The sequence below is a fragment of the Sturnira hondurensis genome, unplaced genomic scaffold (assembly GCF_014824575.4).
Source record: "Sturnira hondurensis isolate 20B ecotype Veracruz unplaced genomic scaffold, ASM1482457v3 Scaffold0022017, whole genome shotgun sequence".
Lineage (NCBI taxonomy): Eukaryota > Metazoa > Chordata > Mammalia > Chiroptera > Phyllostomidae > Sturnira > Sturnira hondurensis.
The window spans coordinates 4,675,525-4,700,514 of record NW_028094648.1 but is presented as its reverse complement, the minus strand read 5'-3'; the positions used below and the strand labels follow the sequence as shown (position 1 = coordinate 4,700,514).

General features: G+C 40.0%; 1 protein-coding gene across 1 annotated transcript; it reads left to right on the top strand.

Annotated features, from left to right (window-relative positions):
- Positions 1–357: 357 nt before the first annotated feature.
- PAICS (phosphoribosylaminoimidazole carboxylase and phosphoribosylaminoimidazolesuccinocarboxamide synthase) lies at positions 358–15,734 on the top strand. Its single transcript, XM_037034066.1, has 9 exons — positions 358–589; positions 2,270–2,467; positions 5,680–5,858; positions 6,833–7,012; positions 7,109–7,222; positions 7,836–7,919; positions 9,195–9,375; positions 9,895–10,053; positions 14,804–15,734. Exons 1-9 carry the CDS (start codon positions 574–576, stop codon positions 14,968–14,970), a joined length of 1,278 nt encoding a protein of 425 aa, XP_036889961.1. The 5' UTR covers positions 358–573; the 3' UTR covers positions 14,971–15,734.
- The last annotated feature ends 9,256 nt before the right edge of the window (positions 15,735–24,990 follow it).

Below are 24,990 nucleotides of genomic sequence, written 5' to 3'. Positions count from 1 at the left end.
TGGAGCCCTGCGGGAAGATAATTCCTCAGCACGTAGAAATCACCGTTATTTTTCAGCACCTAAGACTGAAGTGATGAGACTGGGTTAACATCATTCCTCTCCCAGAGGATTTAAACTTTGTATGCCCTTCCTTATTTGCCTTCCCCCGTCCGTCACTACTTAGTACTCCAACCTCTGAACCGCTCTCCCTAGGAGAAAGGAGCAAGGTGTGTTAGGTTCTGTGTGGCTGGGATCCGAGGAGGCTGGCGGTGCGCGCCACTTTCCCCTTTTCTAAGAAGCGGAGCGGGGCGGGGTGGGGCGGGGCGGAGGCGGGGCGAGGGCGGGAGTAGACGGGTTTACGTTGCTGCGCCTGCGCGGCGGGAATCCTCTGTACGAGCGCTCGCTTTGGGAGTCCTAGTCCCTGCGGGTGGGCAGAAACCGCGTGGGTCTGCTCTGGTTATTGACCAGAGCGCGCACTCTAGGTTACCGCCGGAGGAGTGTCTGTGGGCTGTGGCTCCCCTCGCCTCGTCAGTCTCTCTGACCACACTTTTACAGAGTCCTAGCGCGACCGCTGCCCCCAGCCTACCCAGGATAATGGCGACAGCACAGGGTGAGTAACGGGCATGCCCAGGAGTCCGCCGGGCACCCCTGCCCTCCACGGCCTTCCCACCTCCCCGGCCCTGGGCTCCCGGGCTCGGCGCGGACCCGTGCGCGCCCCAGGGGCCTGACCGTAAGCCTCCCGGGGCAATGCCCACCCCTGTAGGCCTTGGGGCGGGCGGACACGTGGCCCAGTCGCTGCCAAACGGTGCTTTAAATACGAAGCGCACGTAGGCCTCCCCGAACTTTGTGAAACACGCAGAACTGCCGCCTTTGGGATGTGGAATTGGAACAAAGTAAAGGAACAAGATAATTGGAACGAGAAGTGGCCAGGGGTTGGAGAGGTGCCTGGAAACCAATTTTGCAATCAGTGGGCACTGAAAAACAAACAGGGAACATCTAGTGTTGACTTTTCAAACCCAAATCTTGGCCAAAAATGCAATAATTGAACCTTCTGAAGACGTTGCTGTTTTCTGTCCAGACTTTGGATATGTGTTCCTAAAGTAGTCTTTTCACGCCATGATGGCCTTGGACTGCTTCGAAACCACCAGGTTTACTTGCTTCACCTTCCATTTGTCATATTTACATACCATTTTGCTCACAAGTAAGTGATTAGATCCTCAGGAAAGATTGTGCCATTTATGCTGCTGATTAAATTTTTTTGTTCATTCCTCAGATCGCAGCCTATTCCTCACTTTGTTCTAGACTTTCTTCTCTGATATTTGGACTAGATTCGGTGGCTCTGCTATGAACCTGTGATCTCATAGTCTGTATGTTTCTCACATTTTACATTCCGATACCTTATTCTAAAATTTTACCTTCCCTCAGGCTCAAGTCCCTTGATAGAAGGCACTTAGTCTCCTTTTACCGGTATTTATCCCTACTATCTGACACACGGACACTAAAAAATGCTGATACTGAGAATGAGTCAGTGTTCTGGGAAAATTAAGAAGGATTTCTCCCTTTGGAAATTTGAAGTACTTAAACTTATGTTACCTCTAATCTTCATCTAAATCATTTTTTCTAATGATGAGGGTCTGCTTTTCTTTAGGGCTGAAAACCTGCATCAGAATTGGATACTTTTGTCCTTAACATCCTCATAGTTTACTGCCAACTGTTAAGAGAAAGGGTTAAGGATGTGAGATTGGGATGCAGGATTGAAAAATAAGGGAAAGTTGCTTGCAAATGGGCTAATGGTGGGTGGAAGTGCTTCCTCTTGCATATTAACTTTGAATCAAGAACCCATCTGGAAGAAAGCAACACCCCCCCCCCAACACACACAAGCTAGTTTAGTTATTGTGTTGTAAGTATGTGTGTGAAAAACTAGTCTGTTTAATTTTAGTGGATCGTCATTCTGTTTAAGTTCTGCTGTGAGAGTCAGGTTGGTAGTGGAAAGACTGTAAAATTTGATCTCAGACTTAGCATTTCGTCTGACTGCCGTTTTCTAATTGTGTGACTTCCATGTTTCTGATAACTTTGTTTCTTAAGCTCTGTAATTATTTACATAATAATTTACAAAATCGTGTGAATGAAATGTGATGATGCATGTGGAAGTACTTTGTAGAGCATAAGGTTCTATGCAGTTTTTACTTAACCACTTTGTATGTTCACTGATTCATCATCCTAAGTATTTAGTTTTCAATATTTAGGAAATTTCTTTCTGAAATTTGATGTTCCCATTTTATTTCCACAGTACTGAACATTGGTAAAAAACTTTATGAGGGTAAAACAAAAGAAGTCTATGAATTGGTAGATAGTCCTGGAAAAGTCCTCCTGCAGTCCAAGGACCAGATTACAGCGGGAAATGCAGCCAGAAAGAATCACCTGGAGGGAAAAGCTGCAATCTCAAATAAAATTACCAGTTGTATTTTCCAGTTATTACAGGAAGCAGGTAAGTGCGTTTCCCAGTAGCCTCTTCCTTCACATTCTCTCTCACATACACATATTGGTCCTTTTTAGGAGGAAATGACACATTGTATTACATGTTATTTACTTACTTATTTTAGTTATTACATGGCGGAAGTAAGTGGCTCTCCCTGCTCCAGACCCCGACTCTTCCATTCAACAGACTCTGATCTCTTTTCATAGAATGGTGACATTATTTGGATTAACAATGTTTTCTTTGGAGGCATCTCACTAGTAGGCTTATTTAAATTGAACCAGAAACTCTTAAATTTGACTATAACACTTTACTTGGTTTGAAAGTAGTAAGTACTATCATTTAGTTAGTTTAGAGGAATCTTAACAATTTGCTATGGTTCTTGCCCGGCACATGTATCTTCCCTGCAACTTCTCTCTCCTATAACATTTTCCTAAGAGGAACTTAGGAGAACGAAGGAGCTTAAGGAACGTACCTATGAAGGAAGCAAATTCTGGTGTTAGACAGCTCTAATTAATGAAATTTGGTCCCTGGAATTCTATACAATTATTCTCTGTACTACTCCTTGGAGCTAATACAGAAAGCTCTGAAAAGTGTTTGAAGACTAACCACACCTCATCCTGCCATTCCCCAAGTGAGGGATTTGGACTAGATCAAAGATCTTCAGGGTTACTTCCTACTCCAAAACTGAGTAAACACTATTTCCAATAGAGAAATTTATTAGAAAGATAAAACCAAGATCAGAACATGCTGTGGAGAACATTTTAAGTGAAGGAAGGGGAATTAGGATAATGGGGTTTTCTGCTGGGATTCTGTCAGTCGCTGATGGATTGGACTATAGTGTGTGGAATTTCAGCTAGTAAAACATTTGAGCTTTTCCCTGCAGTGGCCTCCTTGCCTTAGATCACTCAGCCTTTGATATCTCCAGTTCCTTATCTTTGTTCTTTATCATCTCACTTCTAATTTTATAACTTAATGACTTTGTCACCTTTTATTTCCAATATTCCCAATTGTCCTTTTTTTGTAATTATATTTTAAATTTTTATTTACTTATTTTTAAAAGGTTTTATTTATTCATTTTCAGAGAGAGGGGAAGGGAGAGAGAAAAACAGCAATGTGTGGTTGCCTCTCACATGGCCCCCACAGGGGGCCTGGTCTGCAACCCAGACATGTGCCCCGGGCACATGTTGTTGTGATACACCGCCAGGACAGGCAGTATAGCATAATGGTTAAGTGGGCAGCCCGCAGAGGTCAGTGTGGGTTAGAAACTCTGCTGCACCTACTATTGGCTGGCATAACCCCTGTGCCTGGCGCAGCTAGTGTCCTTACCTGTTTTGTTGGATGATCATACTGTCTACCTTATCAGGTATTACAAGGAATAAACAAGAGGAAAATGAATTTACAGTTCCTGGCATAAAGTAGGTCAGGACTCTTTAAAATTAATTCGTGATAAAATATAAATGCATAAGATTGATCATTTTAACCATGCTTAAGTGTATAGTTCTTGATAGTACTGTAGCCATCACCACTGTCCATTTTGATAACATTCATGGTCCCAGACAGAAACCCGGACCCATTAAATAATAATTTTCCATTCCTCTATGGATTTGCCTATTTTAGGTACCTCATAAGTGGAATGAATTATACAATATTTGTTCTTTATTTCACTTAGCATAGTGTTTCCAAGATTAATCATGTTATAGTATGTGTCAGAATTTCACTCCTCCTTATGACTGAAGAATAATCCATTGTATGTATATACTGCATTTTATCTACCTATTCGCCTCTTGATGAACACTTGGGCTGTTTCTCTATGGGCTATTATGAGTTGTGATCTTGTGCACATTGGTACACAAGTGCTTGTTTGAGTCCCTGCTTTCCATTCTTCTCTGTACTGCCTCTCCTGGAAGTGTTACTACATCACCGTGTAGAGTAATACTGTAGCATTAATGGTAAATAGAACATCCTGTTGAGTTTAACATAATCATCTTCAGGCTGTAATGTTAGCACCTAGAATGACTAGAAGTGGAATGCTGGGTCATATGGTTCATAATTAAACATTATAACTGTTTTTAGAAAGATGTTTATTTTCCAAGGCTACCACCTAAAATAGGTCCCATTTTAAACATCCTAAGTCAGCTCTTTGTCTCAGTTTTTCAGTAACAGTTGATTAAGAGAGAAGGGAGAGGAAGGGCAAATACTTTATTTGCTCTTAGCCAAATGGGCCATTATGTTTCTACTGCTACATGTTGGATAGTTTTTCAAGGATTACTTGCTTCCAATGTTAAGAGAAAAAGGGCTACCCAAAATTTAAGGCTATGTCTGATTGTGATTAATAGATCGATATTTTACAAGGCCTATATAATAATGGGGCATAGAATATAAGAATCCTGCAACCAGATCTGATTTAGAGGTAATTTATTGATACTTAGATAAGTTATGTGCTTTGTGCCAAGTTAAGTGTGCATTGGCAGGGGAGGTACTCAATAAGTATTTTTTTTTTAACTAAGTAATTAATGCATGGTAAAGACATTGGAACTTGGATTTTTCTGATCCTGTGTGTGTTTTGCCATGTGATGTTAAAGTAAAATAGTCCTTAGATTTCGATAAGTGGGAGAAAGCCGTATTAAATTTATTTTTGAGCCCTCCCTGGTGTAGCTCAGTGGATTGAGTGCTGGCCTGTGAACCAAAAGGTTGACTGGTTCAATTCCCAGTCAGGGCATGTGCCTGAGTTGCCGGCAGGTCCCCATTTGGGGGCAGGTATGTGGCAACCACACATCGATGTTTCTCTCCCTGTCTTCCTCTCTCCCTTCTCCTCTCTCTAAAAATAAGTAATTAAAATCTTTTTATTTATTTTTTGATTTTTAGCCCTGGCTGGTGTAGCTCAGTGGATTGAGCGCGGGCCTGCGAACTACACAATCACGGTTCAATTCCCAGCCAGGGCACATGCCTGGGTTGCAGGCCAGTTCCTAGCAAGGGACTCATGAGAGGCAACCATACATTGACATTTCTCTCCTTCTCTCCTTCCCTTCCTCTCTAAAGATAAATAAATAAAATATTTTTTAAATTAATTTTTGGTAGGGCCACTTAAGGGTAATGCATTTAGCTGCATAGGGTTATTGTTTCGATTTTTTGTAAAGGTTTGAGTTTTATTATTCCTCAGATCTACTTTTTCAAATGTGATTTTAATGGCTGCCTTTTTACCTTTTGTCATTAATATATAGGTATCAAAACTGCTTTCACCAGAAAATGTGGGGAGACAGCTTTCATTGCACCTAAGTGTGAAATGATTCCAATTGAATGGGTTTGTAGAAGAATAGCAACTGGTTCTTTCCTCAAAAGAAATCCTGGTGTCAAAGAAGGCTATAAGTTCTACCCTCCTAAAGTGGAGATGTTTTTTAAGGTACTTATTATTTATGTGTCTGTGTCTTAGCTGTAATATAGTGACCAACATAATTACCAAGTAAAAAATGTAAACATTAAGGTTTTTTTACATTGCATTTATCATTCCAGAAATGTTAATAATGTATACTTCTATTAGCAATGACAGTTCAGCTTTTTGAAAGAAAACACTTGTGAAAATCTATTTGTCTAACTTTTGACCAAGTTGACTAACAAAATGAACTAACTAAAATTAGCAATTACTAGGAAGAAAAGTAATAGTTCAAAAAAAAATGTAAATTTACTGTGGAAGAGTTTGAAATAAAGGCTAATATGAGAGATCTTTTTATATTCTAATACAGTAAAACTATTTGCAATGTTTCTTTTTTTAATATTTTATTTATTTATTTTTAGAGAGAGGGGAAGGGAAGGAGAAAGAGTGGGAGAGAAACATCAATGTGTGGTTGCCTCTCGTGTCTCCCACTGGGGACCCGGACTGCAACCCAGGCATGGGCCCTGACCAGGAATCGAACTGGCGACCCTTTGCTTCACGGGTCTGTGCTCAATCCACTGAGCTACACCAGCCAGGGCTAGCAATGTTTCTTATAAATGAAAACATGCAATATATAAGAAACATATTCCTATGTTTCCTAAAAATTTGTAGGAATCCACAGTTACAAATTTATGTTGGTTTTCTTTATTGAAACTGCTTTTCTCTTTTCAAACTGTTTAAATTAGTTTATAGAGAGCAAATTCTCTCAATACTTTATGACCTAGAATAAGTTACTTACCCATATATTTTGAATTTAAGAGTAACTATTGAAAGTAGACAAATTAAAAATAATTGCTGTGAATTAAAGGATATTTTAAATAAAAAATCTGCAGAGGAAATGAATATTTTTGAGGAACTCATGCTCAAGAAAAGGACTTCAGGTTATTAGAAAAGTTCAAAAATTTTATATTTAAATGATTTTAAATTCTGTACTTTATTTTCAGGATGATGCCAATAACGATCCACAGTGGTCTGAGGAACAGCTCATTGCTGCAAAATTTTGCTTCGCTGGACTTGTCATAGGCCAGACTGAGGTGGACATCATGAGTCATGCTACACAGGCTATTTTTGAGATCCTGGAGAAATCCTGGTTGCCCCAGGACTGTACACTGGTTGATATGAAGGTACAAATAATAAAATGGAGATTTGAAAGTGAAAATTACAACTTAGAAATATCTTCAGTAGTATAGTTTTGAAAACCTTTGGTGATCTGTTTCTAGATTGAATTTGGTGTTGATGTCACCACCAAAGAAATTGTTCTTGCTGATGTTATTGATAATGATTCTTGGAGACTCTGGCCATCAGGAGATCGAAGCCAACAGAAAGACAAACAGGTAGGCAATACTTAAGGGTTTTTTATTCTTTTCGAGGTCAGGCTGTGGGGCATAGAAGAAAGGGAAAATGGGACCAAAAGATGGCAATTATTATTTCTTAGCATATGAACCTGAGTTGTTGATTGCTTTTTATTTTTTGGAAGAAAAATATTTCCTATATCCTGAAAAAAGGGTAGGAATAATACTTGAAATACACAATGCAGCTTTCTCATTATTTCAGTAGACTGACGCAGCAAGTGTTGCGCTTGTTTGGCTAGTTCAAGATAAGGTTCCGAGAGGATAGATATCTTTACAGTTACAATTAAGTAGCAGATCTGGAAATGTGTCCCAAGTCTTCTGGGTCTTACCGGGTTCTGTTTCTGTTCTTTACAATGAAAAACAAATAAGGACGAGATTCTCTATACTTAATGAATGTATATGAGAGTTGTGAGAGTTAGTTGTAGTGCTAGTGCAGAAAGCACGCATCCTTAAATAAAAACAGAAGTTAGCTTCACTATCTAAACTTTGTTTAGTCTAACTCAGGAAATGAATTTGTAGGCTCGGATCAAATTTCAGATAGCAAGGCTATTACTAATGGAATACTTACATTCTAAATTTCTATCTTATTTTCTAGTCATATCGTGACCTCAAGGAAGTAACTCCTGAAGGGCTCCAGATGGTTAAGAAAAATTTTGAGTGGGTTGCCGAAAGAGTAGAGGTAAGCCTTGTGTAGTACCTCCACATTGTATTACATATTTCTCCAAGAACTCTTTCATTCAAAAAGGGAGAGCGCAGCACTTTTCTTTTTTTAGTAATTTTAAAGAGAGAGTATTTTCATGATACGTCCAGCTGAACTAGCCTCATTGGTGTACTGGATTCCCTGCTGTTAAGCTTGCCAGTACACACCTCCCACAAACAAGGGTTTCTTCCCAGCCACTGCAGGAGAAGGCTTACATTTCCCACTCATCTCTCCTCTGCTACTCAGAGTTCCATTAGCATGGGTTCCATCAGCGGAGCTTGGAGCTCCATGTGAAATTAAATGTCACTCGATTTATCATATTTTGATAACTATAATTCTGTGGAAATTGAATAGGGTTTGGTTACCCAAGGTCATAACTTCCTTTTAGAAAGAACATTATATCTGTAGGAATACACATTTGAATTCCATGCAGGTAACTTACAAAGATCTTTAAATGACCTCTGTGTTTTGGCTGATTATGCCTTAAATCCTTCATTAAACAGAATATACTAGAAATCCTAGAATAAAATATTTATAGCTTCCTGAATATTAATTAGAAGTTGAATATTTGCCTTACTTATTTATTTTTAAAAGATTTTATTTATTTATCTTTAGAGAGGAAGGGAAGGAGAGAAGAGAAATATCAATGTATGGTTGCCTCTCTTGCATCCCTTGCTGGGAACTGGCCTGCAACCCAGGCATGTGCCCTGACTGGGAACTGAACCATGATTGTGTGGTTCGCAGGCCTGCACTCAATCCACTGAGCTACACCAGCCAGGTCGCCTTATTTATTATAATAAACATTTATCTGATTAAAAATTATACTAAGTATTAATTATGAAGAACTTTATAGATTATTTTGAAAAATCTCTTATTTTGTTCTATGTGTCTTAAGTTTGGTTTATTTAGAAAGAAAATATTCTGATATAATTTTACTGTAAACGGTAGCTCTGGCCCTGGTTGGGCTGGCTCAGTTGGTTGGAGCGTCATCCTGCAATCAAAAGATTGCAGGTTCAAGTCCTCATCAGGGCACATGCATAGGTTGTGAGTTCCATTCCTGGTCCAGGCGCATATGGGAGTCAACCAGTTGGTGCTTCTCTCTTGCATCAGTGTTTCTCTCCCTTTTCTCTGAAAGCAGTGAAAAAATGTGCTCAGGTGAGAATTAAATTTTTTTTTAACTGTAGCTCTGTAAACTGACTCGTATCCTTTTTTGTCCTTACCTTCTTTTGCCATATCCATGTTTTTCTTTTCCAGTTGCTTCTGAAACCAGAAAGTCAATGCAGGGTTGTAGTGTTGATGGGCTCAACTTCTGATCTTGGGCACAGTGATAAAATCAAGAGAGCCTGTGAAAATTTTGGCATTCCATGTGAACTTCGGGTAACCTCTGCCCATAAAGGACCAGATGAAACTTTGAGGATTAAAGCAGAGTATGAAGGTAAACCTCACAGAACTGGAGCATTTGACTATGTTCTTCTGATCTTGCCAAAGAATTTTATAAGTTTTATCATAAAATGTTTTAAGAGATAATGTTAGAAAATATATTGAATGGTTTTAAATATTTGGGTATTATATTGAATTTGTCTTGAACTCTTGTTGAAAGAAGTGCCCTTAAATCTCTGGTAGGACGGTGGTTCGGATGTTGTCACTTTGTGTTTCGGTGAGCCTAAATGGCAATGGTAGAGGGGCCTTTGAGCCATTCTCTCACTGGCACCTTGGTACCCACTTCCTCTCTTCTATACTATAGACCTCAGACTCATCGGGCTTCTTCATTACTTGACATACAATAAGTGGCAGTGAAGCTTGTCTTGTACTTTGAAAATGTATTTAATAATGTCTTATTTATGCGTTTTCTGGAGACTGATAAAGAACCGAAGGAGCTGAGCGTGGCCCCTTTATTTTTAGCCTGCCTTTAAATAGCTTTTAAATATTTAGCATAATTGTAAACTTTCCCTAGGGGATGGCATTCCTACGGTATTTGTGGCTGTGGCCGGCAGAAGCAATGGTTTGGGACCAGTGGTGTCTGGTAACACTGCGTATCCAGTTATCAGCTGTCCTCCCCTCACTTCAGACTGGGGGGCTCAGGATGTGTGGTCTTCTCTTCGACTGCCCAGTGGTGAGATACATTGATTTTTTTATTTTTTATTTATTTTTAGAGAATGGAAGGGAGGGAGAAAGAGCGGGAAAGAAACACCAATGTGTGGTTGCCTCTCTTGCACCCCCTACTGGGGACCTAGCCCACAACCCAGGCGTGTACCCTGACCGGAAATTGAACTGGTGACCCTTTGGTTCTCAAGCTAGCATTCAATCCACTGAGCCAAACCAGCCAGGGCAGATAACACTGAATTTTTTTTAATCTTTCGTTAAAAAGTTATAAACATGCACAGTAGTAGAATAATAAAATCTCATGTACCCATTACCCAGCTTCAGCAATTAACATCTTGTTATATTGGTAGCCCTCTTCTGGATTATTTTAAAGCAGATCTTAGATATTTTGTATTTATATATTTAAATATGTCTCTAAGTGGTAAGGACTCAAGTTTTTAAATCATAATTATGACAACTATGAAAAATTAATGGTAACTTCTTAAAATCATGTAATATCTAGTTAGTGTTGAAGTTTTTCCAGTCTTCTCATTTGTTTATGAATTTTTTTTCCTCTTGGGACACTGGTAGGATATTTTGTCTGTCTATCCTTAAATCTCACAAAGATGTGTCTTGGTGAGTCTGTTTTCATTCTGGGCTTTTAGTGAGAGCTTTTAATGTAGAACTCTATGTTCTGATGTAGAGAACTCTGACTCTTTAGTCCTAGGAAGACTTCTTTTCCTTCTTCTTTTTTTTAAATTGGATGCCTGTTCTTATTTGCTACTCTTAGAAAATCTCATTTTTTACTGGACTCAGACTTAGAGGTAGAAGCTCTGAGAGGAGAGCCTACATCTCTTGGCAATGTATTCCTGGCATTTTTCTTTGGTCTCCTCTATTCTCTTAGCCTAAAGTTTAGCACATTCTGTGGCCTCTTTTCTGAATTTCTTTGCCAGTGGATTGAGAAAGCAGAGTGATAGACGATGTGTGTAAAACACCTGCTCATGGCAGTAACGATAAACATAGTATAGAAATAGTATACTATTTCTTCAGAGCAATACGCCGATGTTTATGCTGCAGGACACATGCTAAAATTAACAAGATGTTGAAATTTGGGTGCTTTGGTCCTAGGTTGCTTCCCTCCTTTGTTTAGGGGCCTTCTCACAGCATATTGGTGGACCGTATGATCTTTAGAGAGGTTGAAAAGTTTGCAGATCCTGCTAGCTCTTTTGAGCCCCAGGCATCAAGGCATGGTAGTATGTGAGACCAGGAATGTCTTTCTCCCTTTCTTTACAATAACCAAGTTGAGAACACTAATAGGAATTGGCATCCACACTGCAACCCCGAACAGATTTTCACTTTTCTTCTCCAGCCTTCCTTGGTCCATGACAGGAATGCCCCTTACTCGGTAGCAGGCAGACACACCATGGGTCAGGGCACCCTGCTGTCTGGGAAACTTCGTCATTCCCACCACTGACTCGAAACACTACCTTCCATTCCTCACCCAGAACCTCAATGGCAATTCTGTGGCCATACGCTTCTCATAAAAGGTACAAAGTTTGTGTTTATCCACCTCAGTGAATTTCTGGCAGCCAGTAGCTGGGAAAGAGATGTTCAGCTTCATCTCAGAGCAGCTGACTTGTCTCCAAGGCACCACGAGAAAGCCTGGGAAGTTTTCTTGGATTACTTAATTTCCTTTCTCTTCCATTTTCTTTGTCATTTTAGATATATGATTCAAATTTAGACCTCCGATATTATTCTGTTTTCTTTCTCTTGTTGCTATACTTTCTGGAATATTTTCTCAGCTTTACATTTCAACCTTTCCATTGAGTTTTTCTTTTTGGATATGGTATTTTTTAACCTCCAAGAGCTCTTTTTTGCTCTGGTTTCCTCCATCCCCCAAGCATCTTCTTGTTTAATCTTGGCAATAACATCTTTTGTCTCTCTGACATTATTGCTGTGTCTTTCGTATTAGTTCCTTGCCTTGGTTTTTTTAGAGTTGGGCTCTGTAACAAACCAGTCAAGCTCTGTGCAGGTGGATGAGGCTTGTCAAAAGTGGGCCTATTAGGGGGTGATCTGATATGGTTGTTCTTTTAATGGCCTCTCCCATCAATGTCTTTCCTGTTCTCGTGTGTTGACCAGAACAACTCAGTACCTTTCTAGTCTCAGTCTCCTACCTGGGAGTATAAACCTGGCTGCTGGCATTCAGGAAGCTGAGGATCTTAATATAAGTCTGTAACTTAAACCCTTCATTTCACCATGGCGTTCCTTACCTCCGCTGTCCCAGTGGTTCTCTAGTCCACAGAAGTCGGGACAAGTCCGTTTTGTCTTCGGAAAAATTTAAAACTCGTGACCCAGAAAAGGCAGTTGCTTGGGTACCTAGATAGGGGAAGGGCGCCAGAGGGCCAAACTACTTCCTGACTTTCAGTTTTCATTTTAGCCCCACTTTCACCCCCACCCCACCTTCCTGGTGTGTCTGGTACCACTGACTCAACCTTTGAGTTGGTTTTCTAATGTCAGTCAGGCTGCTTCTCATCTTTCCCTGCTTCCGGTTCAGGGTTACTATTTCTTGTCATGCCAATTAGTGACCACTTCTTTGCCTTTCAGTTGTGCTTATGTCTGTTTTCTTTGTTCCCTTTACTGCTTTTTAAACAATTTCAGAGAGATAGTATATTAACTTTTCAAGTTAAAAGTCTATAGCTATAAACAAAGTTTATATTCCTCTAGAATAGCAAATCTATACTAGAGAAATAGTTTAGGTGTCATCCATGGAGCTTAGAAAAAGCTATTTATAGGAATGTAGTAAAATTCAGCAGTTTTTATCTAGGACTATCTAGGGAGAAACAGAGATTCAAAGGTTTGTACATTATGATCACTAGAACTGGGGATTTTCGAGCAGTATTGCAGTGGCCTGAGTGAAATCCCAAAACTCCATTTATCTTTCTCTATGGCGTGCTCTCTACATAATCTAATATTTTGCTAATTAAGATTTTCTAGTATCTGAGTTAATTCATAGAATCCTCACGTAAGGTAGCTACTAGTTACTGTCAATGAAAAGGGCCATGCACTAAACCCAACGAGCTCAGAGGAGGCCTGCATAGCAACCTTACAGACTCAGGGAAAAAACTTCTAACAGCAAGTCATTGTGCAGGCCTAGGCTGATATCCTTCTTGATAAAGGTTAGTCTTTACCTTAACTGAACCTGCCCGTTGTCTTTTTGCGCCTATGATTACATACCTTTGGAATGTCAGAGTAATCTCTTTTGGCCAGACCCCTCAGGGCACAATATCCCAGCTGAACCTGAGACCACTGAAACTCTTTTCCTTGTTCTGCAATCTCTATATTTATATACTGTAAATACTGTCAACTCTCCTATACCCACCAAAGTAAAAGAAGTATGCGTCTATTCATTTTACTTTTTTATCCCATCTCAGAGATTTCCCCCTCTTTGCTTTCTCCCACCTCCCTAATCACCAATGGATTTTGTGGAAGCCCCTTATGTCTTGCCCTTTGATTCTAATGTGTAATATATAAAGTAAAAGGTAAAACTGCCATTATCCGAATCATTTTCTCCATCCATTGAGATTTTTGCTTCCTGGCAATTGTCAGTTTGGCTCAAATAAATTCATAAAAACTCTCTGTAGGTTTGGATGTTTCTTATGTCAACATTATCATTCCCATCTTCAGTGTCATTATCTTTGGGATAATGACATTAAAATTAACAAAGTAAAGTGACTGCAAGTGGTAGAGCTACAAAAATTAATGTATTCATATAAATTAGTAAGTAAACTTTGTGATTTGTACTTTAATCTGTTCTTATTGGGGATAGTATATTGAGAGTAAAGAGCCTGATGAATTCCAAGAATATTACAAAAGTGGAGCTTTTGGATCCATAAACAAAAACTATAGTCCTTGACTTTAGTAACAGACAGAATAGTATGACCTGATGAAACTCTACCTGGGAAATTATGTGGCCCTTCAGGAAGTTACTTTTTTGTTCTGTGGCCTTTTAGATCTTACTACTATTGAATTTATTCATAACCTGATACTTATTACGATTATTCTTGGGATTTGACTTTTTTACTACTTAAAAATGATAGAATAGTTTGAGTTTAAAGACAAAATTAGTATCGAGGATATTATCAAAACAATTAGCATACCTCAAGTTTGTCTGAAAACAGGTGCTTCTGCCCACTTAACCTTGTTCCTTGTTTTATTTTTCTTGTCCTTCACCAGGGGTTTAAAGGGATTGTGTATGTAAAAAGAACTTTGAGAAAGGTGAATTTCTTTGCCAGTGGATTCAGAAAGCAGAGTGATAGACGATGTGTGTAAAACACCTGCTCATGGCAGTAAAGATAAACATTGCTTTCCTCTTGTAGTCGCCTCACCAGTCCAACAGCAAGGGTAGCAGCTCCTTCTGCAGGTAACTACTTGAGATGAGACGGGTACAGTAGTTTTTTATTATCTGGCTAACAGGACTTCTCTGAGTATAAAATGGTTTGCTTGAGCCCTGGCTGGTGTGGCTCAGTGGATTGAATGCTGGCTTGTGGACCAGTGTCACTGGTTCGGTTCCTAGTCAGGACACATGCCTGGGTTTCAGGCCCGGTCCCCAGTTCGGGGTGTGCAAGAGACAACCACACATCAATGTTCCCCCCTCTCTCCCTCCTTTCCCCTCTCTCTAAAAATAAATTAATAAAATATTTTTAAAAAAAATAGTTTGCTTAAGTAGTATTTTCAGTATTAATTGACAGCTTGATTTTCTCTTTTCCTTTCTGAACCAATAGGTCTTGGCTGTTCAACCATACTTTCTCCAGAAGGATCTGCTCAGTTTGCAGCTCAGATATTTGGATTAAACAACCATTTGGTGTGGGCCAAACTGCGAGCAAGTATATTGAACACATGGATTTCCCTGAAGCAGGCTGACAAGAAAATCCGAGAGGGCAATATTTAAGAAAGAACATCATTGCATTTTTTAGGAAAAAAATTATAACTTTCTAGTTCAGCTGCAGAAAAAAAAGATGAAGATTTTTAATTAATCAGAGAAAAACAAAATGCATTAGTGAATAAATGCTTCTCTAGATCCATGGATTTTAGAATATATGTACATAGTTAGGGACATGGTTAAATTAACCTCTTAGCTACTATATGGTCATTGTTAAGTAGGTAACAAATATATTTCTTAAGTGCTAATGATGTCCTACTATAGAGCTCTGAAGTTACTACAAGAAAAGTTAAGATTGATGGTAAGGATAGGGAAAAGACAACGTAAGATGAAGGGGCATTGTGGAAGCCTTGGAGGGGTGACTTTTCCGAGAACTTCTGATGGCTGTGAGGGTAATTTGCAATGGGGAAAAGTAGAGCCACCTCTGGCTTCCCAATAAAAGATTCAGTGAATCTTACTTGGCTATGGTGTATGTCTCTGTGGATCTTCTTTTTATTCTGATAATACATACTTTAGCCACACTAACAATCCCAGTGTACCATCATTTTTAGAAGTTGGAATCTGGCAGTTGATAACTATAATTAGTTTCTTTCTCACGGTAGTTAAGATTCCTTTCTAAAGGAGTTGTTACTGAGAGGTGTTACATAGTTCATCGACAGTCTGTAAACCCTTGTACATTGTAGATCACTGTTAACATTGGGCAGCCCTGGGGACTTTATAGATCACTAAGCTCATCCAAGTGTCCGTGAAACCCCTTGAACTTGATGCATATGCTTGCTTTTATGAAAAGGGGGTGATTTTATTTTTTATTTCAATGTTGACAATCTGTATGACAAATAAAATCTAGGCAAGACCCGTACCAATGGCCTACATTCTTTGCACTTTGCCACCTCTCTAACACCAACAAGCTGGCATTTCTTATCACTACTTTCAACTGATCCCTGGAAGCAGGGGGTGCTTGACCTTACCACACCTTTTTTCGGGCTAGACATCAAGGTATTCCAACCTTTTTTTACTATTTCTCTTATATTTCTCTTTCCCCTTAAATACTGATGTTTTCTGCTATTGCGTCTCCATTATTTGCAAATAGTGGTTGGATCATCTTAACTCCTTCAGCTTGAATTAGCATTACTGATTCCCAGCTATGTCTGTAAATTTGTATTTTCAACTGTCCATTTGTCTCTGAGTGCTCCAAACTTATTTTATCTTCTACATTATTAGCCTGATGTAGAAGGTCTTCCTTCTCAACCCAACCTTTCTGAAGTTGATTATCCAAGAACTTACAACATAAACTCTTAAAATCTTTTTTGCAACATTGATTCCTTTGAAAATGTGTTATTTCCCCTCTTTCTAGAAGAGTGCACCCTGAGAAGTCACCAACAAATTCCTTTGGTTCTTGGGTTCCCTTGAAGCCTGTCCGTGATCTGTAGGTCAAGACTTGCTGATGTAAGCCATCAAGGGAATTTGCTTTCCTTGTGATTTTTGGACTATTTTTTGTACTTTTAGTTTTTAGAATGTCCTTATTTCTGCATTAAAATCTATTCATAGTTACCAGGGTTACATTTTCACTTTCTCCACAAAACATTCCCTAATGACTTATAGCTACAATGGCTACAAGTAGTTCTTTCTTTTGGATTGTAAGCTCTGGAGAAAATAATGTTAAACTTTATTTCCCTCAAGCTGCCATATGATCTGCTATGCTATGCCTGTCTTGAGATGGGGAAATTATAAAAATCATGTACCGTTTAACTTCCTGTGTTCCCCAGAACAATTAAGAACATTTGGCCATCTTTAAACTTTGGTTTCATGGTCTCTCAGTAGTCATGGTTGCTATTTCAACTCTTCTATCCCCATCTAGCAAAAACTGCCCCTGTTGCTGTGCAGTAGATGAAAAAATTTCATTGATGTAGACCAGCGGTTTTCAGACTTTCAGCTTCTGGTGTACACAGACTAATTACTATAATTCTGCAGCAGATCAAAAGTATTTTTTTGCTGATCTGACAAAAAAGAAGTAGGTATAATTTTGATTCATTCACACCAGAGGGCTATTGTGTTGGCTGTCGTCATTTTTTTTTTTATTTGACAATCTAAAGGAAAAAAGGGTCAGTGACTCAGACTTACTACTCAGGTATTGTATGTTTTAAAAATTCTCCAGTGCTCTTGCAGGTATGGCTTGGTTGGAGCATCATCCCATAACCAAAAGGTTGCGGGTTCCATCCCTGGTCTGGGCCACATACAGGATGCAACCAATCAGTGTTTCTCCTTTCCTCTCTCCCTTTCTAAACAATGAAAATTTGTCCTTGGGTGAGGATTAAACAAAAATCTGTGGCACAATGATGGAATACCACTGATAGAGATTGGTGGATAGGACTCACCATTATCCATTGTCATTTCTGTTGCTTAGAGTACATACATTCTCAGTAATTCATCAGTGCTAGAGTAAATTCCTTTTTTTTAGAGTAAATACTTTTTTGAAAGTATTTTAACTCACCCAAACTTAATTGGTTTGCCATCTTTGGGTATTTATACTATGGACTTAAAGCTAAACAAGAAAAAAGAAATTGTGCCCAGTACTACAAACCTAAAACTTTGTGTCATAAAGCCATGCATAGGATTGCTGTTGCTTTATTGCCTTCGATTTAAGCATTGCAGCCAAATGAAAGACAAAGCTCTGTATGAAGTTTCATTCATCCATTTGTGAAATACATGTCTTGCCTGATTTTATTATAGGCCCTAGGAATGCAGCACTGAACAGAGACAAGGCCCCCAACCTCCCAAAAGTTATTATTGTACCAGAGAAAACAAATTGTAAAAGATAAATTGGATAGATTCCTGGAAGTGTAAGTGCACATGAAGAATAACCAAGGTGAGGGGATAATGATGAATATAAGAAGGTTTTGGAGAGGAGCTATGATACAAAAGCAAGTAAGTCATGTAAAGATACAGGAAATTAACTTTCCAGATGAGGAATAGGAAGTAAAACAGTTTTGCCTTTTTGAGGGCCAGCAAAGAGCTGTACTGCTGGAGCTCTGTTAGCAAGGGTAAATGGACGGAGAAACTGTTGACATTAGCAAAGGTTACTTACTGCCTATAGGCCACACTTAAAGAGTAAAAGGAATAACCATTGGAGTTGGAGCAAGGGCATGATATGATGTATTTAACATGTTCTAAAGTTTCTCTGGCTATTGTTTGGACAAGAGAAGAAACTAGGAGATTGGTTCAGAGATTGTAGCTCAGGTAAGGAATGATGTGACCTTAAGGTTTTTTTTGTGCCTCAATTTTCTCATGCATAAAATGGGACCAATACCTACCTCATGTAGTTATGAGACTTAAATGAGTCGATGTATATGTAGTTACACCCTGACACATGAAAAATAGAGGGAAAAGGTAGCATAAGCATAGTTTGCATTAAGCATGACATGCCATGGAACATCCCCACTGTCTTCAGCCTCGCAGTGGTGGAAAGCCAATGAAAATGTTTACTTTTTAAAAAATATATTTATTGATTATGCTATTACAGTTGTCCCATTCTCCCCCTTTTATTCCCCTCCACCCTGCACACCCTCTCCTACCCACATTTCCCCCCTTTTATTTCATGTCCCTGGATCATACATGTAAGTTCTTTGGCTTCTCCATTTCCTATACTAGTCTTCATTTCCCTTTGTCTATCTTCTACTTACCATTTATGCTACTTATTCTCTGTACCTTTTCCTCCTCTCTTCCCCTCGCACTACCCCACTGATAACCATCCATGTGATCTCCATTTCTATAGTCCTGTCCTGTTGTAGTTGTTTCCTTAGTTTATTTTGGGGTGGGGGTTTCGGTTAATAGCTGTGAGTTTGTTGTCATTTTAGTGTTCGTATTTTTTATCTTTTTCATAGATAAGTCCCTTTATCCTTTCATATAATAAGGACTGGGTGATGATGAACTCCTGGAACTTGACCTTATCTGGGAAACACTATCTGCCCTTCTATTCTAAATAATAGCTTTGCTGGATACAGTAAGTTTGGATGTAGGTCCTTGCCTTTAATGAATGACTTGGAATACTTCTTTCCAGCTCCTTCTTGCCTGTAAGGTTTCTTTCTTTTGAGAAATCAGCTGATAGTCTAATAGGAACTCCTTTGTAGTAACTCTCTTCTTTTCTCTTGCTTTTAAGATTCCTTATTTTTAAAGATTTATTTATTTATTTTTAGGGGGGAAGGAAAGGAGAGAGGGAGAGAAACATCAATGTATGGTTGCCTCTCATGTGTCCCCTGCTGGGAACTGGCCTGCAACCCAGGCATGTGCCCTGACTGGGAATCAAACCGCAATCCTCTGGTTCACAGGCCTGCGCTCAATCCACTCAGCCACACCAGCCAGGGCAAGATTCCTTATTTTTAATCTTGGGTAATGTAAATATGTTTTGCCTTAATGTGTTCCTCCTTGGGTCCAACTTTGGGATTCTGAGCTTCCTGGACTTCCTGAAAGTCTTTCCTTTGCTTAAATTTGGAAGTTCTCCTTCATTTTTTCAAATAACTTTTCAGTTTGTTGCTCTTCCTCTTCTGGCATCCCTATGATTCGGATGTTGGAAAGTTTAATGATGTCCTAGAGGTTCCTAAGCCTCTCCTCAGTTTTTTGAATTCTTGTTTTTTCATTCTGTTCTGGTTGAATGTTTCTTTCTTCCTTCTCCATACTGTTGATTTGAGTCCCGGTTTCCTTCCCATCACTGTTGGTTCCCTGTAGATTTTTCTTTTTCTTTTTTTAAAGATTTTATTTATTTATCTTTAGAGGGGAAGGGAAGAAGAGAGGGACAGAAATATCAGTGTGTGGTTGCCTCTTGTGTGTCCCCTGCTGGAAACTGGCCTGAAACCCAGGCATGTGCCCTGACTGGGAATCGAACCGTGATTGGTTGGTTCCTAGGTCCACGCTCAATCCACTGAGCTACACCAGCCAGGGCTGTAGATTTTTCTTTATTTCACATAATGCAACCTTCATTGTTGCCTGGATCTTTTTTATGCTGTTGAAGTACGCAGTGAGTTCCTGGAGCATCCTGATAACCAGTGTTTTGAACTGTGTATCTGATAGGTTGGCTGTATCTTTGTTGCTTAGTTGTATTTTTTTTTCTGGAGCTTTGAACTGTTCTTTCATTTGGGCCATTTTGTGTGTGTGTCTCGGCACACCTATTATGTATAAGGGGTGGAGCCTTAAGTGTTCACTGGGGCGGGGCAACCCACATTGCTGCCTTTTGACACTGTGTGTGGGGGAGGGGTCCAAGAGGGAACAATGGCATTTGCTCCACTCTCTTCTGGCTTTCAGTCACTTACCCCACTTCCCACAATCAAATTGGGCCCTTCTTGTGCTGATTCCTGGGTGGGTGGGTTTGTGTGCATTCTAGGACCCTGTGGGTCTCTCCAGTAAACTCTCTTGTGAGGCTGGGAGTTTGTTCTGCTGCCACCTCATCCCTCACAGGTGTTTTCAATAAGAGGTTTTGAGGCTTTATTTCCCCTTGCTGGAACCCTGGGTTGTGCTGTCTGTTTCACTCCCCAGTTGTTCCTCCTGGTTGATCTGCACACAAATGTCGGACCACCCGCTCCACCAGCCGGCGCTTGCCTGCCCCAGTCTGCCAGCAGCTGCCTTGCTGTGAGTCCTCTCTACCCAGCTGCCCAACTCCCCACCTCCTACCAGTCTGGATGAATGTTTCTTCTTTAACTCCTTGGTTGTTGGACTTCCATTCAGGTTGATTTTTCTGTCAGTGCTGGTTATTTTTTGTTTTTATTTTTTAATTTTTAATATTGTATTTATTTATTTTTAGAGAGAGGGGAAGGAGGGAGAAAGAGAGAAATATCAATATGTGGTTGCCTCTCATGTTCCCCCACTGAGGACCTGGCTCACAACCGAGGCATGTGCCCTGACTGGGGATCGAACCAGCGACCCTTTGGTTCGCAGCCTGCCCTCAATCCACTGAGCTACACTGGTAGCTCTGGCCAGGGCTATTTTTTGTTTTTAAATTGTTGTTGTCCTTGTTTTGGTTGTACAAGGAGGCAGTGTGTCTACCTATGCCTCCATCTTGGCCAGAAGTCTGAAAATGTTTACTTTTTAATGGTGTTTTTTTGCATGGAACTGACTACCACCTCAAATACTTGCAGTGGAGTCATTAAGCATCGTGGGACTGTGAACATAACAGTGGAATGGGAATATAAAGATTTTCTTGGGCATATTTCTCTTGAGCTTCAAGTCTCAATTGTAAAATGTACTCTAAATAACATTTCTTCTGCCTACCTCTGGAAAAAATGATAGCTACATGAAAGCTTCTCAGAAATCATAAATTGTGAAATCCATTTATTGCAAAAATATGTTTTTGACCCTGAGAATGCCACTACGGACAACATCCAGTTTCTGCCATAAGTGAATTTTGGGAGTCTTCCTGGGCAGACAATTTCAAAATATTATTGCAATAGCGTGTAGTAAAGGATAGGGTATTCTGAACACACAAAGGAGGAAGGGGTATAAAAAGTAAGTGTATATTGTGAGTGGAAAGAAGGTACTCTTTTTTGCACTCTATTCTCACTCTCTCTTAACCTAGGTTCCTTCATAGAACTTATAACCACCAAATATAGTATATATTTGTTTATTGCCTCTCCCAGGTAGAAGATAAATCATGAGTGCACTGGGTTGTCTTTTTTTTCAATATATTTTATTGATTATGCCATTACAGTTGTCCCATTCCCCCCCTTCATCTCCCCTCCACCCTGCACACCCCTCCCCCACCATTACCCCCATTTTGTTCATGTCCATGTGTCACAAGTTCTTTAGATTCTGTATTTCCTATAGTATTCCTGCCCTCCCCCCTGTCTATTTTCTACCTACCATCTATGCTACTTATTCTCTGTACCTTCTCCCCCTCTCTCCTCCTCCCACTCCCCTGCTGCTTACCCTCCATGTGATCTCCATTTCTATGGTTCCGCTCCTGATCTAGCTGTCCTCTTAGTTTGCTTTTGTTTTAGGTGTGGTTGTTAATAACTATATGTTTGCTGTCCTTTCACTGTTCATATTTTTTATCTTCTTTTTCTTAGATAAGTCCCTTCAACATTTCATATAATAAGGTCTTGGTGATGATGAACTCCTTGAATTTGATCTTATCTGAGAAGCACTTTATCTGTCCATCCATTCTAAATGAAAGCTTTGCTAGGTAGAGCAATCTTGGCTGTAGGTCTTTGGATTTCATGACTTGGAATACTTCTTTCCAACCCCTTCTTGCCTGGAAACTCTCTTTCGAGAAATCAGCTGACAGTCTGATGGGAAGTCTTTTGTAGGTGACTGTCCCCTTATCCCTTGCTGCTTCTAGGATTCTCTCCTTCATTTTCATCTTGGCTAATGTAATTATGATGTGCCTTGGTGTGTTCCTTCTTGGGTCCAACTTCTTTGGGATTCTCTGAGCTTCCTGGATTTCTTGGAAGTCTATTTCCTTTGCCAGACTGGGGAAGTTCTCCTTTATTATTTGTTCAAATAAGTTTTCCACTCATGGCTGTTTCTTTCCCCCTTCTGGTACCCCTATAATCCAGATGTTGGAACATTTAAAGATGTCCTGGAGGTTCCTAAGCCTTTCCTCATTTTTTTTGAATTCTCATTTCTTCATTCCTTTCTGATTGGATGTTTTGTTCCTCCTTCTGGTCCATTCCATTGATTTGAGTCCCAGTTTCCTTTCCATCACTATTGGGTCCCTGTGCATTTCCCTTCATTTCAATTAGTTTAGCCTTCATTTGTTCCTCTAATTTGTGACTAAAATCAACCAGTTCTGTGAGCATCCCAATCACTAGTGTTTTGAACTGTGCGTCTGAGAGGTTGGCTATTTCTTGGTGGCTTAGAGTTACTTGCTCTGGGGCTTTGAGTTCTTGAGCCATAATGTTTTGATCTGTTCACACCTGTAACGAATGAGGGGCAGAGCCCTAGGTGTTCACCAGGGCGAGGCAACTCAGTTGCTGGGTTGTGACACTGTATGTGGAGGTGGGGCCAAAGAGGGGCAGTGACGGTCCCCTCTGCTGCTTCCCACCACTGGGGCCTGCGGGGTCTGTCTCACTGCTCTCTCCTTCGCCTGGTTTATCTGCGCACGAATGTGTGACCGTGGTCAGCCAGCCGCCTTGCGCCCTCACTGGGTCCGCCTGTTGCAACCCCACACTTGGGATCCGCCCACTGCTGCCTGTGCAACTACCTGTGCACCTGGGTTAGTCTGGCAGAGTTTTCCTGCACAGCCAGTTGCTGGCTCGGCCCCTCTTACTGGTCTGGCTGAATGGTTCGTTGTTGTCGGACTTCTGTATAGTTCAATTTTCTGTTTTGGCTGTTTTTGTTACTAAAACTTTGTTGTCTTTAAACTTGGTTGTGCGAGGAGGCAGTGTTTCCACCTACGCCTCTATCTTGGCCAGAAATCTGGGTTGTCTTTTTAATTGTATCCCTAGCAACAAATATAATGCCTGACACTAACATATATGAGGGATTCAGATATTTGTTGCATGAATAAATGTGAAAATTTTCAGAAGTACAACAACATGGAAGTACACATACATTAGAGGACTATAATATATAAGGGGAGTAGGAAGTAACAAAAGACTTATGTGGGGGTGGGGTTGGCAGGCATAGAAAGGACTTCACATTGCTAGGCTTTTTTTTTTTAAAGGTATTTACTTTTAGAGAGAGGGAACGGGAGGGAGAAGGGAGAAAAACATTGATGGATTGTCTCTTGCTCGTACCCCAAGCTGCCATGTGCCACAAAACAGACATGTGCCCTGACTAGGAATTTAACTGGCAACCTTTCACTCTGCAGGACCAACCAACTGCACCACACTGGTCAGGGCTCACATTGCTTGGCTTTGTAGTTTGGATTTTATCCCAGAGAGTGGCATTATGCTTTAAAATATCACTCTGGTTTGGGAGGCTTCTGTTTTAAAAATAGCAAATTAAATCTGTATATTTGTATCCTTTTTGCCAGAAAACTTTTAAATGGCCCAAGAAATAGAAACATGGGAATCCATGGTAGAGGAATTCTGAGGAATTTATAGAAGCTACAAAGTATATGGGATCAGACTGGTAAGAGTAACTAAAGAGTACATCCTTAAAGTCAATGATCTTAAAAGTTAGAAAAGCACTACTCAGGCAGTGATTCTTAATCTTCAAAGAGGGAGGTAGAAACACCTTTGGAAAGTCCAATGGAAGCTACAAAATCTTTTCTCAGAAATACTCACAATATTTCGGATATGCTAAGAACTCCCTTAACCCCCTGAAGTCTAGGCATAATTGTTTCCACAGCCAGTGAAAAGTCCACAGCTCTCCCCATGATTTTTATTAGTTCACAGAGATTACAGCTTCATGAGTTAGACTTCCCTCTACCATGTGTGTTTTTTGCATTGTATTATATTGACCAGACATGAAATGTGCCAGGCACCATGGGAGAAAACCATGAGCCAGACATAGTTTCTGCCTTCAAGGAGCTCACAGGTTAGGGGAAAAATAGAAGCAAAAACTCATCCAGTTAAAAAGTTGAGTACCAGTTACAAAAAGGAAAAAAAGTTGAGAACCAACTATGTTCCAGCCCACATGCTAGATCCTAGGAATAAATCCGTGAGCCAAGGTAAATGTAGTCAGTCCCCTGTTCTTACAGAAATTATAGTCCCTCTAGAGACAGGCCTTAAACAGAAAGGCCTTTCAATGCCCAGAAACAGAGAGCTCTACAAATGTCAAAGTAATCATTTTAAACCTAGAACCAGGATGCAGAAATAGGGAAGGATGGAAAGGAGTTAGGTAGGTTGCTGGGAAAGACAGGAGAGGGAAAATGGCAGGAGGTGGCAGGGTGCTCACACAAGATAGGAGTCTAAAGTAGCAGCTCAATTAACATGTCCTTTTTTTTAAGATTTTTTTTTTTTTAATTTTTAGAAAGAGGGGAAGGGAGGAGAAAGGGAGAGAAACATCCATAGATTGTCTCTCTCATGCTCCAGTATGGGACCTAGCCCAGCTATGTTCTCTGACCAGGAATCAATCTGCGACATTTCGGTTTGCTGA

Excerpts from the sequence above, each read along its gene's own strand:
- PAICS (XM_037034066.1), top strand. Across the intron at positions 7,013-7,108 it reads GTACACTGGTTGATATGAAG|ATTGAATTTGGTGTTGATGT; the intron begins GTACAAATAATA and ends ATCTGTTTCTAG. Across the intron at positions 10,054-14,803 it reads TTCTCTTCGACTGCCCAGTG|GTCTTGGCTGTTCAACCATA; the intron begins GTGAGATACATT and ends CTGAACCAATAG.